Source organism: Myodes glareolus, chromosome 5 (genome assembly GCF_982192425.1).
Source record: "Myodes glareolus chromosome 5, mMyoGla1.1, whole genome shotgun sequence".
Classification (NCBI taxonomy): domain Eukaryota; kingdom Metazoa; phylum Chordata; class Mammalia; order Rodentia; family Cricetidae; genus Myodes; species Myodes glareolus.
The window spans coordinates 67,666,485-67,685,345 of NC_142030.1; the positions used below are offsets into that span (position 1 = coordinate 67,666,485).

The 18,861-nt window shown below is 43.6% G+C and overlaps 1 protein-coding gene across 10 annotated transcripts in view; it reads right to left on the bottom strand.

Annotated features, from left to right (window-relative positions):
* Nucleotides 1-5,041: 5,041 nt before the first annotated feature.
* The window catches only part of Abl2 (ABL proto-oncogene 2, non-receptor tyrosine kinase), a 93,428-nt gene continuing 79,608 nt past the window's right edge, over nt 5,042-18,861 (bottom strand). For 3 of the 10 annotated variants that reach the window (XM_087906394.1, XM_087906391.1, XM_087906393.1), the window contains 5 exons: nt 18,181-18,333; nt 16,573-16,662; nt 14,020-14,193; nt 13,421-13,654; nt 5,097-13,111 (listed from right to left, as the gene is read on the bottom strand). In XM_087906394.1, the coding sequence (XP_087762520.1) occupies nt 11,937-13,111; nt 13,421-13,654; nt 14,020-14,193; nt 16,573-16,662; nt 18,181-18,333 (1,826 nt within the window). In that variant the 3' untranslated portion in view covers nt 5,097-11,936. Of the gene's footprint in view, nt 13,658-14,019; nt 14,194-16,572; nt 16,663-18,180; nt 18,334-18,861 lie in introns of all 10 variants that reach the window. The other 7 variants (XM_087906388.1, XM_087906384.1, XM_087906386.1 and 4 more) reach the window with 3 other exon arrangements.

Here is an 18,861-nt window from a genome sequence, read left to right on the forward strand (position 1 = left end):
ATCTCTGTGAGTTCAAGGCCAGCCTGGTCTCTACATAGCAAGTTCCAGGATAGCCAGAGCTATGTTGAGAAACCCATTCTCAAAACAAATAAATCTGGGTGTGGTAAAAAATGGTAGTAATCCCAGCACCAAGGAGATTGAGAAAAGAGAGTTAAGAGTGTAAGGTTGGTTTTATTAAACAATAAACATTAACACCAATTCTATTGAAACTACCCCCAAAATTGAAGGAATACTACCAAACTCATTCCATGAGGTATTACCTTGACAGCAAAATCAGACAAGGATATAAAATAAAAACAATAAAACCCCACGCCAAACCCAAAAATCTATAGGCCAACATCCTTGCTGAACACAGATGCCAAAATCCTTAACAAAACATACAACCTAAACAACATCACAACAAAAAGATCACACACTATGACCAAAAGGAATTCTTTACAGGAATACAAGGATGGTTCAATCTCTCTAAATGATTAAATGTGATCTATCATATTAGCAGAATGAAAGGTACAAACTATATGATCACTTCAATAGATGCAGAAAAACCAACTGAAAAACATCTTAATGTTTTGTTTTTTTTTTTAAAAAAAAAAAAACCTTCAAAAAAATCAAGTATAAAAGCAACATGGTACATGCCTTTGATCCCAGCAGAGGTAGGCAGATCTCTGAGTTCTAGGCCAGCCTAGTCTACAAAATGAGTTCCAGGAAAGCCAGGGCTGTTAAACAGAGAAACCCAGTCTCAAAGAAAACAAAAAACAAAACAAAAAAACATTAACAGCCAATTAAATAAAAAAGACAAACTTAGGGGCTGGAGAGATGGCTCAGTGGTTAAGAGCATTGCCTGCTCTTCCAAAGGTCCTGAGTTCAATTCCCAGCAACCACATGGTGGCTCACAACCACCTGTAATGAGGTCTGGTGCCCTCTTCTGGCCTGCAGACATACACACAGACAGAATATTGTATACATAATAAATAAATAAATATATATTTTTTAAAAAAGACAAACTTATTTACAATTATAATAAAATACTTAGGAATAAACATAACCAAGGAAGTAATATAGCCTACACTGAAAACTAAAAGAGCAATGATGAGAAAGACTGGAAACACACTCATGATTATGAACTAGAAGATTCAACAGCATAAAATGTCCACAATGCCAGTGATCTAGATTCAATGAAATGCCTATCAAGACATCTTTAGTAGTCTGAATGTAATTGGCCCCCATATTTTCATAGGAAGTGGCACTGTTAGGTGCTGTGGCCTTATTGGAGGAAGTGTGTCACTTTGGGGACAGGCTTTGAGGTTTCCTTTGCTCAAGATACCGCCCAGTATCTCAGCCAACTTTCTGTTGCCTTCAAGAAGTAGCACTCTCAGCTCCAGCACATCTATCTGCCTGCATGCCACCATGCTCCCCATGATGATGGTGATGGACTGACCACTGAAACCGTTACGCTGTCATCCCAATTAAATGTTTTCCTTTATAAGAGTTGTTATGGTCATGGTGTCTCCTCACAACAATAGAAACCCTAAGATGACATTTTTCACACAAAATAGGAAAATGATTTCAAAATTTTTAAGAAACTACAAAATCCTTAAGTAGCCAAAGGAATTCAAACAAAAGGACACAGCTGTATTGTATTACCTAACTTGAAAGTTATTACAAAGTATAGAACCAAAACATCATGGTACTGACACACACACACACACCAATGAAACAGAATGCAGAGAAATACAATATATGCACTTCAAGCCAACAGACTTTTTACAATGGTATCAAGAAAGTGCACCAGAGGAAGGGTAGTCTCTGTAATAAATGGTTTTGGGTAATGTGGCCGTCTGTATGTAGATCTTAGCTCTCACTACATACAAAACCAACTCAAAATAGATTAAAGATTTACATGTAAAACCTGAAACTAGAAGACAAATGTTTCAAGACCTTGGTACGGGCATTGATTTTTTGGAAAAGACCCCAGTAGCAAAGCAGTAAAGTAGCAATAAACGACAAAAGGATTTCATCAAACTAAAAAGCCGAAAGGCCAAATAAACTGTCAGGAAGAGACAACCTAAGCTGGTGAGTTATTCTCCAGAATATAGAAGCTCAAAGAGCTCAACAAGTAAAACTTCAAAGAAAAGACAACAGATGCTCTTCAAAAGACAAGTGGGCTGAGAGATGGTTCAGTGATGAAGAGTACTTGTTCAGTTCCCAGCACCCACATGATGGCTCACTATTACCTGTAACTCCAGTCCCAGAGGACCCAACACTTTCTTCTGGGCCTGTGGGAACCAGGCATACATGCAGACAGAACACTTATAGCACATAATCTTTTTTTTTTTTTTTAAAGAGAAGTCTTAGAAGAGAGAAAAAGGCAACAGCAAAGTATTCATCCTATGGAACAGAAAAGTTAATCAAACTGTGTATGTATCGTGCAGCCTTTCCTGATAAAGACGGTATGAACAAACTTCTGTTCACCTCTGACAGGGCACCAGTGCCGAACCAAAGGGATGATTCCATCCAAGTCTACCCTGGTGAATCAATGAATTTAGGGGTGATATACAGAAACTTGGGTGACTTTCAGGTGGCTACATCACCAGAAAGCCTATACTAGCACGGGTACGACTCAGAAAGCTACAGCCCTGGAGCTCTCTGCTCAACGTGTAAGCAACTCCACCAGTCTCTCCCCTGTTTGCAGCAACTGTTGTGTGCTCAGGTAGCCTAGAGGAAGGGGCTTGTCAATCTCCTAAGCTGCATGAACTTCTGTCTTCCCTCCAGAGGAGACACCTTACCCCAATCAGAATATTAAGACAACCCCTAGGGAGGCTACAGAAAGGGAGGGCTGGTAAGACACTACTGGGAAGAATGTAAACCAGCAGACACTATGGAAATGGTATAGTGGTTATGCAAAGTAAATATAGCTTGGCACGAAGGTGCACATCTGTAACCCCAGCACTTAGAAGGCAGGGGTGTAGGATTTAAAACTCAAGGTCAGTCTAGACTCAAAAGACTAAGGGCTAGAGATATATCTTCCTAGCATATGTGATCCCTAGCATTACAAAAAGGAAAAACAAAAAGCTTTAATAGAGTCTCAGCTAAAACAACAAAATTTGATTTAAATATAAAACTGTATACTCTGAAACTATAAAATTACCCTAAGAAAACAGAGGGAATCTTTTAGGATAGCAAAAGGTGAAAGAGGGAGGGAGCAGGGAGAGGCCTACCAGTAGGTTCTGCAGGAGTTAGAGTTCCTGTCTTGTGTAAGAGACACAGCTCCTAAGTTCAGACTGCTCTTTCCTCAAATTTGGTTCCCATGTCCAGCAGCTCACAACTGCCTGTAACTCCACCTCCAAGGGAAACAGTTTCTTTTGGCCTCTGAGGGTACCAGTGCACACACACTGAAATAAAAATAAAACTTGTTTTAATAAAATCTGACTTTTTCAACTGGCTAGAAGGGTTTATTGAGGCTGGGCATGGTGGCCCATACCTGTAATTCCATCCTTCAGAGAGGATGATCAAGGTTCAAAGCCAGCCTGGTCTACACAGCAAAGATAAGGTTCAAAACCAGCCTGGTCTACACAGCAAGGATAAGATTCAAAGTCAGCCTGGTCTACATAGCAAGGATAAGGTTCAAAGCCAGCCTGGTCTACACAGCACGGATAAGATCAGTCAGGACAATGTAGTGAGAGTCTGTTTTCAAAATAAACTAGGAATGACTATGAGGAAGTGATGTTTAACATAATTTCAACATTATACAGTGTATACAATGATTTAAAACAACACATGATACTCCATAAGTATTTTATAGACATTAAAAATGTATTTAAAATACACTTTTCAACAGCTTTAAATACGCTACAATGTATAACATTCCGGTGTACACGGAATTTTGGGAATGCTGAAAAATGAACACAAATCCCACTACAGGGAGTGAAGAGAAATGGAATCATATAAGACAGACATCGGAGCTTGTGTTCAGGGCAGCACTGTGCAGAGGCGTGAGATGGAAGCAGCCTGAATCCATCAGCAGATGATGGGGTCCTAGACATGGATGCACACACAGAGGGGAGTACCGGAGCATGACAAACAGTGACGTGGACCAATGTGCAAAACGTGCTACTCGAAATAAGTCAGGGTCAACGCTGTCTGACCCCACTCGTGCCGTGTCAGGGAGCTCATCATGCGGAGGACTACCAAAGCCCGGGGGACAGGAGGGCTGACAGTGAGACACCACTGCTTCTACACACACGCACACTGCAGTAACCAAATCAAGTATTTAGAATATCCATGGCCAGATTTTGCTGTGGTGAGAGCATTCAGAATCTTCACTGTTAGCTCTTCTGAAACACTCTGCAGTCCAACAGCATGACCGAGTTCTTACCTATCTTTGTCATGATAGCCGCTGGTCACACTGTCCTCGATGAATGTGTACAAATGTGTCAAAAGGGTATTGGGACCTGGGAATGTGGGTCAGCTGTTAAGAGTGCTTACTATGTATGAAGTCCTGGGTTCAACTGCCAGCACCCATATGAACAGTGTGGTGGTATATGACAGCAACCCCAGCAGGGGGAAACTAAGTTCATCTTTGGTTGCATGGCAAGTTTGAGGCCACCTTGGGAAGGATACATGCCTGTCTTGTAAGCATGAAAAAACAAAGAAGTAAATAATTTTGAGTAAGAATATTCTCTTTGAGGATCTATACCTACTCTGTTAATACATGTCTCAAGACAATCTAAGAACTTATTTGCAGTTGTGTTCAGAATGGATTTTCAGAGAATCAAGTCTCTGTGTAGTCCATACACATTAGACACATAACCACACATGACCTACCTGATGTCAGCGAGCCCAGGCTCCGGAAGGTGCTATACTTACAACACTCATCACAGAATGAGGATCCGTATCACAGTCCACTCCAGGAAGGATGTATTAGAGGAATGCTCATTGAACATCTGCTGGACGTCACGGACATCCACTGTACGCCTATAAAGATCTGCTTAGCTTCCCTCTCAATTAAAATGCTGGGAGAAATACTCCAACTCAAGCCCACTTTGCCAATAAAATACTTCAACCTTTATTTAAAACAAGACACAACTTGCAAACCATGAGATACGACAGGAAGCAGTCCCTGCCAAGGGCATCATTTATTTACATCAAGTTTTAACACTGTTAGCAGTTCACAGTCAGACAACAGAGTGAGAGAATTAAATTAGAAAAACAATCGAAAATATATTACAGTAACAATTAAGAACAAATACTTGACAACAGTGGTAGTGTGACCCATGACTGACATGTTTTAGCTAAATCCCACATGGTCTCACTGGGCACTGTGTCCCTTTAGCAATGCACACAGTGCCCACTGTGGGCTTCGCCCTCTGTGCACCACTCAGGCCTGCAGTGTAACCTTTGGTATAAACATCAGGGTTTTAAAGAATCTGAATCAGCAAAATTTAGGACAAAGTTCTATCAACCACCATAAAATGTTCAAATTTACTTTAACCAAGCAAGCACAAAATCGGTTTTCTCCACAGATAGTCACTATAGAATCTGATTGTGAGGGAGAGAAAGTGCAGGGTTACGAGGAAGGCTTCGGAGTGCAGTGTGCTCAAGGAGCTGATCAGGGCAGCGCGCTCACCACTGTTTCTGCCCTCAGAGAGAGGGAAGCAGGAGCTGTATGGAGAGTACCTGCCCTTCTCTTTAGTTTCTGAATACTCATTTTCCTGAAGGTCCTTTCTTCAGGTCTCAGCAAAGAAAGGCTTCACATGATGGAGTGTTAGTGGTATAGTGGAAGCTGGCCGTCAGATGAAGAATGCTGTTCATGTGGCCCCGACCATCAGCATTCTTGCTATTCACAATACATACAGCATGGGTCTTAAGAATACCAAGCATAATGTAGGGAACTAAGGACCCTGAAGCATCACAGCCCTGATTTAACAAAGAACTTACAACTGATGAAAATTAAGAACCTATGAATGTGAAATTTTTAAGTCCCACTCGCCACTAAATTGTATGGTCCCTAAAAACATGAAATAGGGTGTTCAACTCCTATTCAGGGCCACAAAAACAAGGCAAACAAGTTCCACCCACAAAACTCTCTGCATCTCCTTTTACTAACTTGTTGGCATTTCACAATGCCTCCCCCATGTCCTAAAGGATTAGGGCCTGTACCCTGGGAAGAGCAGAGGACCCACTGAAGGTAAGTGACCATACCTCCCCTTGGAGGGGCAGGTTTGCAGACCTACTCAGTGCACCACCCGTCCTCTCTGGCTAATCGAGTTCCACTATTGTGTTCAGGTTTTGCAGCACCAGGGAAATAGAGAATATTATTATCTAGGAGTCTTGATATACAGGTAGCATAGAGCAAGGAGGTGTGTGTGGAGGGAGGGTGGGTCTAGAAGGAGCCTCCTTCCCTCAGCTCATCACACAGAGCTGAGAAAGGTGAGGCAGCAGTTTGCCAGCTGGCATTTTGACTGGGGAGGAGGGATCTTTGAGTCGTGATGAAGTTTGTTTTAAGATCTAATACACAGTTCAGCAGTCAAGTGTTTCTCCCAGCAATACTCAGGAAGCCATCCTTAAAGGCACAGACCTCTGAGCATGGCCTCTGCCACTCGGTCAGCTTCTAATCAAGATAAACTGCCCCAGATCTTATCTAGGGCACAGCACATGGTCTCCCGGGTCATGTGGGGAGCTAGTCCAAAAACGAAAGAGTTATCATGGAACAGAGTCAAGACGGACACACACATGGCATGGAAATCAGCAGCCTTACAAAGACAAGCTGGACACAACAATCAGCTTCCAATGCTCTTGAGCAGGCTGAGCCAAGTCAGCCTCCTCAGTAGCAGGATCACAGGCAACAGCAGTGAAGTTGGGGCACTGTGCTGTGCTGACTAGTAGTGCAGGTGACAGCAACCAGTACTCCCTGTAACTACTGACCCCTAAGTTGGAAAAATGGAACTCTATGCACAAGACATTAGGAGTGGGCCAAGTTTTAGAAGCATCCCAAAGCCACGCCTCTCTACCTGGGAGGCAATCCTAGCAGCATGGGAGCCATGGGCACCCTTGGGCTGCCTTGGCCAGTCTGTACACAGATCTCCTTGGAACTGACTTGCTCTGGGCTCCTGCATGCCTACAAAACTCAAACAGGAATTTTCAAAGACCTGGACGAAGTTAAGGCAGCTGACAGTGGATATAACAGTTACTGACCACAGCAGACGTTGAGGGTGTAAAGATGGATCCCAGATCCGGGTGAAGAAAGTTAATGCATGCAAGATGATGAAACAGATCACTAACAACAGAAATAAAGACTCTGTCAACCCAATACCGACTCCCCTGAAGACACAGCCTAATGATGACAATGATAGCACTAGCAAAGATAGACAAATATGGGGAGGTCAGAAAAGTCACCTCCACAGGATTTACTACAAATACAGGGAGGTTAGAGTTAGAGCGCAGCTAGATGTAAGCTGCCTGCCTCCACATGATTCACCTGCGTATACGATTATCTAATAGGGCAGGTAAGCTCAGCTACCTTTCTTTTAAGGATAGATGATTAATGTCAATGTCATTTATAACTGGTAGAGAAATTCTGGAAATTCTCCAAGTACATCAGTTCTCTACCTCCCACCGCCAAGATATTAGTTTTAAAAGATACTGTCAACATGAATAGGAAATGAGTCTGCTCTCACCATAGCAAGGACATAAGAGCTGAGTATATACTAGATGACTGCTCTAAAGAAAGAGGGCCTTCATCTTCCAATCCAGGCCCAGACAAACTGCTGGGCTCCAGAGGGACTAACCTCCCCGCCCCCTTGAGTCTTATTCTGTAGCCCAGGCTGATCTAGAACTGGAGATTCTCTTGCCTCAGCTCCTTCACTGCTAGGATTACATGCCACTACTTTACTAGTTCTTAACGATGAGAACAAAACCAAAAAACTGGTCCCCAAGCTTGCTGAAGTTCCCAGCTCTGAACTATTAGCAGTTTCATATGTAATTCTGTAGCGAACTCCAGGGGTGAGTCTAGCTGCAGGTCCAGGTCAGGCCATCCTCTACAGATACTCACAATCCAGCTTTATAGTTGGATTGCATTTACTTCAAGGTGCTTCCCGACTATGCCACAGTCATTAAAATGACACAACAGATTTCTTTTTGAACAAAAAGGAATGAGAACTGGTTTTGTTCTTTTTTGTTTTGAAATAACTCAGGTTAGATATTTTTAACTATGAAGTACAGCTTTCTGTGTGGCTGAGGTCTAGAAGAACAGGGCTTTGTTGGCTTCATAACCAAATTCTACAAAAGGCTTGTTTGGCTACACTATCACTGCCAGAGCCCACCAGAGCCTGTGCTTTACAAGTGTGCAGTGCCATGGATACTGATTGTCTAGCTGAGCACCTCACAAGGCAGCAGGTGCGGTGGAGAAACGCCAGTGTCAGGACTCCTGAATTCTCCCCTCAGCTCTGTCACTAACTGCTCCAAGACAATGGACTAGTGACAGCCGTCCTCTCCAGTCCCTTCTTCTGCAAAGAAAAGGGCAAGAGAGTGTTATGTTCAGACAGTGGGGTTTGAAACCTGGAGAAGTTCTTGGGAAACATACTAGCTACTCTCTCAGCCCACCAGGAATTCCAATGTAGAGTGGGGAGAGTTCATGACATTTCCTTTAAAAACCTCTACAGGACTATTGCATGCTCCTGGGTTAGGAGTGAACACTCGCAGTTAACATTCATCGAGTGCTCAGTGTGTACTGGGCACCTGAGCTGCCTAGTCTACAAACATCACCTCACACTACTGACGTTGCTGGATCCCCTAAACTCAAAAACCCAGTCTTCATTATGCCAAGAAACAGTTTAATCAGTCAGTGTCAACCAAGTATTAGAACATTTCTAACTGAAACCTGACAATGCTGCCGGAAACTAATCTCCACTATGACCTTACACAGAGGCCACCCTGAAATGACCCAATCAGTTTCTCCCTAGAGAGATCTAGTTTGGTGTACCATGTTCAATTCAGTTCAATTTACTACAAAACACATCTTTTAAGAAAAGCCCATTTTAAGGTTTTTCTCTCTGAACGTAATGATAGGAAACGCCTGAAAATGTGAAATATAATTGAAGTCAAAGCTTAAAAAAAAAAGCTTCCTGTAAGCATAATTAGGATATATTCACTACAAAATGCAACACGTGAAGGTGGGTACCCAACTGAAACCACAAGGCTTGTACATAAAGGAATGAAGTTGGGGCAAGACATGCATAGATCAAATGGCTTTAGGACCTGCCATCTGCTGTTTTCAGGCTACATAAAGTTAAGTAACGTTTTTAATTTCTAAAAGCAGTTTTCTCTGCTTTAGATTCAAACCTTCAAATCTGCTGTTTTTAAGCTGGTCCCTTGCAGGTATATAAAAGGAAAAACCTAAATCATTCTTTCATAGCAAGTTGACAGTGCCTCTGAACTGAGGCCTAGTCCCTGAAAGCTACGCAGTTCACGCATCATGGGGCGTATGCTACAACACTCAATACTACTCATGGCAGTGCCGAGAAAGTCAGTTCAGCTCGTGGACTTAGCGATGACCCACTCTGCAGGACAGAATTGGTGCTGCCCTTAGCAAAACTGGGCCTTGACTCAGCCCCTCAGACTGAGAAGAGCAGGGAGCTGAGACACTCAGTAGTGTTCCTTCAAGCCTGTTTTCAGAACTCTGAAGGGAAAACCAACCATCCAACAAACAAACAAACAAACAAACAAACAAAACAAGACCCAAACCTGAAAACAACGATCTCTTATGACATCCCATTATGGCAGGGATAAACTTTAAAAGCAGCATTAATAATGGCCTCAAATTTTAGGTTTCTCCTCCCCATTTATACGAGGCTAACTGCTAAAACAGATTCAAGTATACGGGTGCATACAATCATGGGGAGCGGTGAAGAAGGAGGTGGGAAAATTTTCTTCCAACTACTACAAGGGCATTAACCTGATCCCTAGCTACCTAGACTGCAGCCGTGGGAACACACTGACACCTGTAGGAGCTGTCTCCTCCGCTGCAGACCTCCTCTTACCCTGAGCCTTTTCTGGAGCAGCAGTGATAAGTATCCAAATATCCTTTCTAATGAAACTACATTTCTTCCTTGGTCAAGGATGCCAAATGCAACCTGAAATAGTTTCCCTTTAGGATTCTGGCCCGATTACTGTAAGCATAGCAGTTCTAAAGTTTCTCATTTGGGAATCAGCGGAGAGAATGAAAAGCGAGCGACCCAATGTACCAACACTAAGTAAAGAGCTCTCCAGAAAGGCTCTCAAAGGGAGCTGCATATTAGTCTGCAAAACACTCTTGAGAATCTGGGCTAGTGCCTTCAATTAATAGATCCAAAGATGGGGCAGCGACCTGACAGTGGATCGATGACAATCAGGAAGAAAACACTGCTTAGTGCTGAATTCCCATCTTCCTACATTAATACTCTGAGAGAAGAAAAAAAAAAGATATTTTGTACTGGGTTCTCTTTGGGGAATGATAGGGGTGTTCACAAAGTTAGAAAACAAAACAACATAAAACAAAACAAAACTGGAATTAGACCCAGCACCAAAAACATCAACAATATGTTGCCTACTAAGTTTTTAATCCATGTTACCCTATTAGCTTCCATAACTGTAATTTAGGGACCGGAAATGCCTATTTTTCAAAGGCAAATCCTATTTGCAGGTTAAACCCTTCGGTTTCTAAGTCTAATTGGTGCTCCCTGAAAATAACCCACTCCTATAATGCACTCTTAAAATAGAGGTGAAAGAACAAAATAAATAAACCATATTCCCAACACAAATTCCATCAAGTGCGACGAGGGGGTGGCGTGCTATGTGAGCAGAGAAAGAGCATGGAAGACTGCGGAGGGAGGCAGGCCTTAGTGAAGAGGCCTTCTCCACTGTCCACCGGAATAGTGCAGGGTGTCACGGGCAGGGAAAGGTATGAAAACCACGTGATCCAGCAAGGGTCTCTTCTCAGTCTCAGGCTCTGGGCCCAGCCAGCATAAAGAAGGTACTGTAACTCCTTAGTACTTTAATTAAAAAGAACATATACAGCTGCTCAGTGTTCAGGGCATAGACGGTCTCCTCTATGAGAACCTCTAATGACCACTATTTTTGACATCAATGCTGGGTAATGCCCTGAATGCTGCCAGAAATGAAGAAAGACAGCCTGCCCAGCAAGAGACAGAGAAGAACCACTAAGACCCGCCTCCCCTCCATGTCCGTGGTTTACAGATAGCCACCAAGAAGCAGCAAGTGAATACTGGTCCATTAGGAAGTAACATGCTAGAAGAGTGGAAGGGGTGATTGCTAGTCATCAGTTTTAGGTGTCAGTCTGCCTAAATGTTCCTCAAATTCTGTACTTCTTGTACCAGTTAATACACCCAAGGTAAACAGGGCAAAAGCAGACAGAGGGCCACGTTTCCCAGCTGAGTGTTCTAGCAATCTAATTTGCAGTTCTTACTACAGCAGCAATGACCCATAGGAGCCACTTCTGATAGCTGTGCTACATCCCTCACTTGGCTTTCTCCTGTTCCTGAATTTGCACGGTAAGCTGAAGCACAACCACCCCAGGACATGCCAGGTCAAGGCCTGTTTCATGATACAGAACAACTGACAGCAGCCCAATGGAGCGCACAGGTTATTCCGGCTAGGGAGGGGCTGTACTTTTGTATGACATATGCTCCCTTACTTTCCAGCACAGGTTCCAACTCTGTCCACACTGCCCTGCTCCACCAAACTGACTTATCTACTTATGTGACTTCCTTTTTGCTATTATGAGATGAACCTGTAAACGTGAGAATTCAGGGATCTGAGGTACTTCACATAAACACACTCAAGTATCAGTCTGTCACTTTTTAAAAACAAAAACACAGGAAAACGAGTCCCTTTCCCTCTCCCCTCAGATATGTGTGCATTTCCCACCAGGCTGACAATGGCTACCTCTGCACCACATCACTAATTTCCTGTACACACGACAATAAGTTATTAAGGACAGGGTTTGTCCCAGGCACACCAGCAGCTGTGGAAGACACCTGCAGCTCCTGTAGGCTAAGTTCCAGTTTGCTCACAGCCTCTCGGAAGGCAAATTTGTTGCGAGTCTGAGGGATGCAGTCCACGTACCCTGAGCAGTAGTCCAGCAGCTGGTGCCCAGTGTCCACCAGTTGACTATTGGGCACAGGTTCTGTGATTGCACTGGACAGTAGGTCGGCACACTCCAGCAGGGCCTCTTTGCTGATTTTGTCAGCTGAGATTTTCTCCGCTGCCTGTTTGGTTTTTCTCAGGGCCACCTTAGTACCTGCTGTGCCATTGGCCATTTTGGCTGGCGAGATGGAAGATGTGGGCAAAGGCACTTGAGGTGGAGGCATCACTGGCCTCCCAGGTTTCCCACTACTGGGCACGGGCCCTGGAGCTGCCTTTTTTCCTCCTTCCTGGGTTTCTGGAGTGGGCTGTCCTGCAGATGGGGCAGCGGGCTCTTCCTCGGGGTCTGAGCATGTGGATGGATGCTGCAGTAGTCTCATCACTGGTGGTGGGGGTGGGGCACACTTTGGTTTTACCCGTCGGGGTCGGTCCTTGTCTCCAGAGGATGTGACCTGATGCTCAGATAAGAGCTTGAATTTATTCCCCTGAGAGTCTGTGCCAATGAGCTGCACATCAGCTGGAGTGTGTTTCAGAGTGGGTGATATAAGGACTGGCACTTTGTGGTTGTGGGTGGTTGGGAGGACAGCTACAGCCTTAGCCGGAGAAGACCAGCCTGGCTGCTCTCCATCCTCTGGGACTCCAGCGACTCCAAGTCGCGTCCCACCATTTCTTTCCTTGCTTTTGGGGGCAGCTGCCACTCCAGCCACCCCTAGCCCTGGAGAGTCACTCTCTGTGATGGCTGGATCAGGGGCTCTCAGGGGAAGAGCTGTGGCTCCTCTGGGCAATAGTTTGGCTTTTGGTCTCTCCCTGGCTGGAGCGGCACCTTCCTCAGATTTTTTTGGAAGCATGTCATTAGCCCTGTCCACATTCTCTTCTTGCTGAGAAGAGGTGGACACTGTCCTTTCCAGCTGGAGTTTGGACCTCTGGCAGTTCCTGGGAAGGGTCATTGCCATCCTATCCTGCTCTGGAAGCCCTGAGGACATGGAAGATGTAGAGTTTGACCTTGGAAAAGGCTTGGAAGTGTCATCACTGGCTGTAGGTTTACCTGCTCGTAAGCCCAGTGTCTTTTTGATTAAGCGAGGTGTAAAGAAGCCTGTGATGCCAGACCACCCACCCCCAGCAGTGCCACTGCCCCCACCCCCACCACTGTCATCATTACAGAGGTTCCTCTGTGCAAAGCTCCCCCCATAGCACTTGGCTGGCACCAGATTCGACTCTTGCTGGCCGGGAGTGAAAGAGAACCCATCAGCATGCTGTAGAGAAGCAACAGATGAGAAGTTACCCGTGAGTTCATATTTCTTGTGTGGCTGGTTTTCCATTTCGCGAAAGGAACTGCTGCGCTTAGGGGGCGTGGGAGCATTTCTCTTTTTCATGAAGGAGCTGAAGAAGCCTCCTTTCCTATCCCTGGTGAAGCATGTCTCTTTGGCATCTTCTAAGAGGCTGCTAGGTGACTTATCTCTTTGTTTTCGAGGCAGAGCTGGGGACCCGCTGGAGGCCTGTGCACTTCTAATAAACCCTGCTGAGAAATGGCCAATCAATAACAGGAAAGACAAAAGGTGAGCCAGTAAACATGATTAAATTAGAAAAGTTCTATCTGCATTTATTAAACATACATGATCAGTTTCAGTGACTAGTGTCCAACTGTGATGTGGATATTAAAAGTGACACTTGCTGCTCATTCTGTGTTCACCCCTTCTCTACAGTACAGATGCACCTGCCATCACCTATCTGGGTAACTGTCTGGGCGCCAGGGACTGAGAAAACAGAGCTGGTAGCGGCTCTGTCAGATGGACAGGGCTGCCCATACTGGCAGGGTAGGGCCAAGGCCCATCATAGTCCCTGGTTTTTCAGGTATGCACTTTCTGTTCTGACCCCTCCTACCTGGTGCTGAGCTGGAGGCCAGGCTCTCAGAGGCATCAAGGCCCCCATCTAAGTTCTCTTTGTTCTCCCCCTGCTTCTTCAGAGTCCGAGTCTTAGAAGGAAGTAGAGGTAATCGAGGCAGGTATGGAACCACAGATGAGGAGGAGGCAGCTCTCCCAAGCTCCTCAGCTACCTCTGTAAGAAAGACAAGGTCTGGTGTTTTAAAAAAGGCAATCTTAAGATGGAGAACAAGACAGGCAATTGAAAAAAAAAAAAAAAAGGAAAAAGGAGCCCAGAACACTGAAGTACATAAATGCAGCAGTCCTAGCTGCTCCCAAGGCTGAGGCTAGGAATTCATCAGCCCAGAAATATGGCATCAGCCTGGGCAAAATGACATCTTAAAAAATAAGGCATCAGGTGGTTGCTAGGAATGAACTAAGGTCTTCTGGAAGAGCAGCCAGTGGCTCTAAACCTTTGAGCCATCACTTTGGCCCTAAAATGTGCTTTGATTTTGGAACAGGGTCTCACTATGTAGCCCTGGCTGGTCTTGAACTCACAGAGATCCACTTGCCTCTGCCTCCTAAGTGCTAGGACTAAAGGTGTGCGCCACCACCGCCCAGCTGAGCTTTGTGGCTTTTACTGACTGAGGCAAAACATACTCTTTATTCCTAAACAAAAATGAAACACAATCAATTAAATTGTAAAAATTTGCTACCACTGAATAGATTGATTTGGTGTGTGTGAGAGATGACAACCCGAGGGAAGGATAAAGACATTAAAACGCCGACACTGTACTTGTTTCCTCTTTCTTCTTACCGCGTATGACAAACCACTAGAGGAAGACAAAATTCAACTCTCTTAGTTTCTTCTACTATATTAAAACTTGAAATTACAAGATCAATTCTATGCGATTATAAAGGGAAGGAAACGCTTGTACAAAATTTTAGAGCTGTATCACAATGTCTAATAAACAGATGAAACTAAGAATGCTGTAGTCTTCGCTCTCCAAGAACAAGGTCTCACTCCATACCACAAAAGGGCAGGCTATTAACTTTATTACTCTCATACTGTAGCTCAGGCCAGCCTTGAACTTGAGAGCTTCCAGCCTCAGCCTCTTGAGTGCAGAAGTAACTGGTGTGCCATACACTGTTTACTGTTTGACTTCTTCAGGTATGAGTACTACATAGAAAAGCAAGCAACTTCCTATATGTGTCCATACACCCATTTCTTTTTTTTTTTAAATATTTTTTATGGTTTATTTTAACTTTATTTTATGTGCATTTGGTGTGAAGGTGTCAGACTCCCTGCAACTGGATCTTCAGACAGTTGTGAGCTGCCATGTGGGTGCTGGGAATTGAACTCGGGTCCTCTGAAATAGCAGTCAGTACTCTTAACCACTGAGCCATCTCTCCAGCCCCACCCATTTCTTGAGTAAGGACAAGTTTATATTTATTGATAGCCTAAAATATTTAAGGATATAAGTTTTCAGTTATGTGGTTATACAATCAACAGTTCACTAGATGCTTAGGTTGTTCCTATTTTTTTCAGTAGTATAAGCTATAGTCAGACGCCACATCTGCCTACAGATAAATCTTGGTTATACTCTATACAGTTCTAGAAATGGATTTTGTGATATTGATTGGGGGAATCTAGGTCTTGCCTTAGATGTGGTTTAGTATTAGAATATATTTATTTTTAAGGATTTATTTTAAATTATGTACATACATGAGTGCAGGTGCCCACAGAGGCCAGAAGAGGGCACTGGAGTCTATAAAACAGTGGTTCTTAACCTTCCTAATACCATGACCCTTTAATACAGTTCCTCATGCTGTGGTGACTCCAACCATAAAATTATTTCCATTTGCTACTTCATAACTTTAGTTTTATTACAGTTATGAATCCCAACATAAATATTTGATATGTGACCCCTGTGAAAGGATTGTTCAACAACCCCAAGAGGTTGCAATCGGTGCTCTAAAGCCAGAGTTACAGATACTTGTGAGTCACCCAGAGTGGATATTGAGAAGTAAATTCTGTTTCTGGGCCCCTGCAAGAGTACTAAGGGTTCTGACTGCCGAGCCATCTTCTCAGCCCCTAAAATATTTTCACACTTACTTTTTAATCTCCTTCATACTATGTTAAGAACTACTGAAGTTACTGATTTTCTTTGTAGAGACTGAGTACATTTCAAATCAAAATGTAATTTCAGTATGAAATATGATATAAAAAAACCCCAGAACTCCTGGGCAGTGGTGACGTACACCTTTAATCCCAGTACTCAGGAGGCAGAGAGGTAGGTAGAGCTCTTGAGTTTGAGGCCAGTCTGGTATACAGAGTAAATTCCATGACACTCAGGGATACACAATGAAACCCTGTCTCAAAAACCAAATTAAAAAAAGAAAAAGAAAGAAAGAAAAATGAAAAACACACAACTAAAAAGGTATAAAAAAGCAAAATAATAAAGGTCAAAAGTCAACTTTAAACAGTTAAAAACTATAGTAGCTGCCCATTTTGAACGACCATCAGTACCCTGCAACTGGCCATCAGTAGTCAATCCCCAGCCCCAAGACTTACCTTCAGAGATGCTGGAGTCATGGAACATTGTTTCAAAAGCTTGATGGGTTTCAGCAAAAGAGGGCCTGTCGGCAGGGCTCCACTTCCAGCCTGTAACAGAAGAGAACTTACAGCCTCCTTGACAGCGTCATGCCCAGAAACACACCAGCAATGGGGTCCACACGCCATGGTGTGTGCCTATCAGAGTACTGAATGTGTAGGTGAACTGTGGGATGTATGGCTACTTCCTGGTTCCAGCCTTAGAGTTCGAGTGCCCACTCCTTGGTGCTGGTCCCCATTACAACTACTTTCACAAAAATGAGGAAAAGGTCGGAAGAATGTTTAGAAAATGGCAAGTTTTCCACTGTTAGAAAAGCGAACTAGTAAGATGGCTCAGTGGTATAAGTGCTCACCACCAAGTCTGACAACCTGAGTTCAATCCCTGGGTTCACATTGTGGAATGAGAGAATTTATACAGAGACTCCCACACTAATACTGCAGCACACCTCATAAATAAATAATAATAAATAATTTAAAAAATAACTGATTAGGCATGGTAGTACCACACCCTTAATCCTAACACTGAGAAGGCAGAGACAGGTAGATCTCTATTGAGATCAAGGCCAGTCTGCTGGACACCGTGAGCTCCAGGCCAGACGGGCTTCATGATGAGATGCTGTCTTTAAAAATCAACCAAAAACCAACCAACCAAACACAAAACACACCCAGGTTCCTAAAAATTGAGTGTATAATCCAGAAATTTAACAAGCTATCAGAAAGATTAGAGTTCACACTTGATGAAGGGTAGCACGACCACAAACGCCCAATGAGAAAATAATGCAGTAGTGCATGAACACAAGCACACTCTTGTTTACTACTCAGTTCCTAAGTTTGCATCCTCAAGCAGTCTGATGCTTTTGTTCACATTCATAAGAGATTGCTTTCTGGTTTTTATGTGTCTAGAAAACGCATGGGAGTTTGCACTTAGACACCCACATGTAACCTTTGTGGAAGCCAGAAAAAAAAAAACAACAAAAAACCACAGGATATCTTTCTCTACTGTTATTTGCTTTAGTGCCTTGACATAGGGTCTCTCACTGAATCAGAAGCTTGCCACTTCAGCTAAGTATGCTTGCTGGCCAGTGAGCTCCTGGGACCTCTTGAGATCCCTGATGCTGGGGTTACAGGCATGTGCAGTGGAGACAGGCTTTTCACATGAGTACTAGGAATTTGAACTCAAGTCCTCATGCGTGCAAAGCAAGTGCTCTTACACAATGAGCCACCTCCCAGTCCATTAGAGGTTACTTTAACAATCAGTCTTAAGTAATCATTCACATCTAGCTGAAAGCAGCCATCCTCCTAATATTTTATGCAAACTCAACTTCTCACTGCCTTATTAAATATACAGAAATGGCTCTGTATATGGGCCACAGACAGCTATTCTTGGGATTCCAGTAAGACTCAATGGTACATCACGCATTGTGCCAACTGGCCCTGTCAATGACAAGCTCTTTAACTGTTAATGAGACTAGGTCCAGTCTATCAAGACTGAGAGCAAAAATGGTGCAGATTTCATTAACTACCTTGTTGCTGGTTCTTTTTCAAAGTTCAAATATGCAAAACACTTACATGCTCTCATAAGTTCATATACTTTAGGGGGGCATCCCTCAGGCTGTTCCATTCGATATCCTTTCTCCAGTAGGTCATAGACTTGAGATAGGTCAATACCTGGATATGGTGACATCCCATATGTAGCAATTTCCCACAACAGTACTCCAAAAGCTGTGTAAAGGGATTTAAAAAATATATTTTTTTATTGGTCCCAATTCCAATTTTCTATACTAATTTGGTCTACTGAGTCTCTAGTTAGTCATTCTACTTCTCAGGGCAGTAGAAATTAGATCCAGGATAAGGACAAAATTAAATGAAACATTCTCAGACCGTCCTTACACAGAGCATTCCCCATGCCAGAATTCTGGAAATAAGCAGAAGCTCACAGGAAAAGAAGGAAGCTTTAGAGAGGAAGGACTGGCACAGATCCAGTGCAGTGTGAGGTCTGGACTGGACCCTCTTTCAAGGCATAGGGGTTTTGGTTTTGGTTTTCCCCCCTTAAAAACAGGCTCTTACACAGTTCAGGCTGACCTAGAACTTACTATACAGAGAGCACAGGCTGACCTAGAACTTACTATACAGAGAACGCAGCCTGACCTAGAACTTACTATACAGAGAACGCAGCCTGACCTAGAACTTACTATACAGAGAACGCAGCCTGACCTAGAACTTACTATACAGAGAACGCAGCCTGACCTA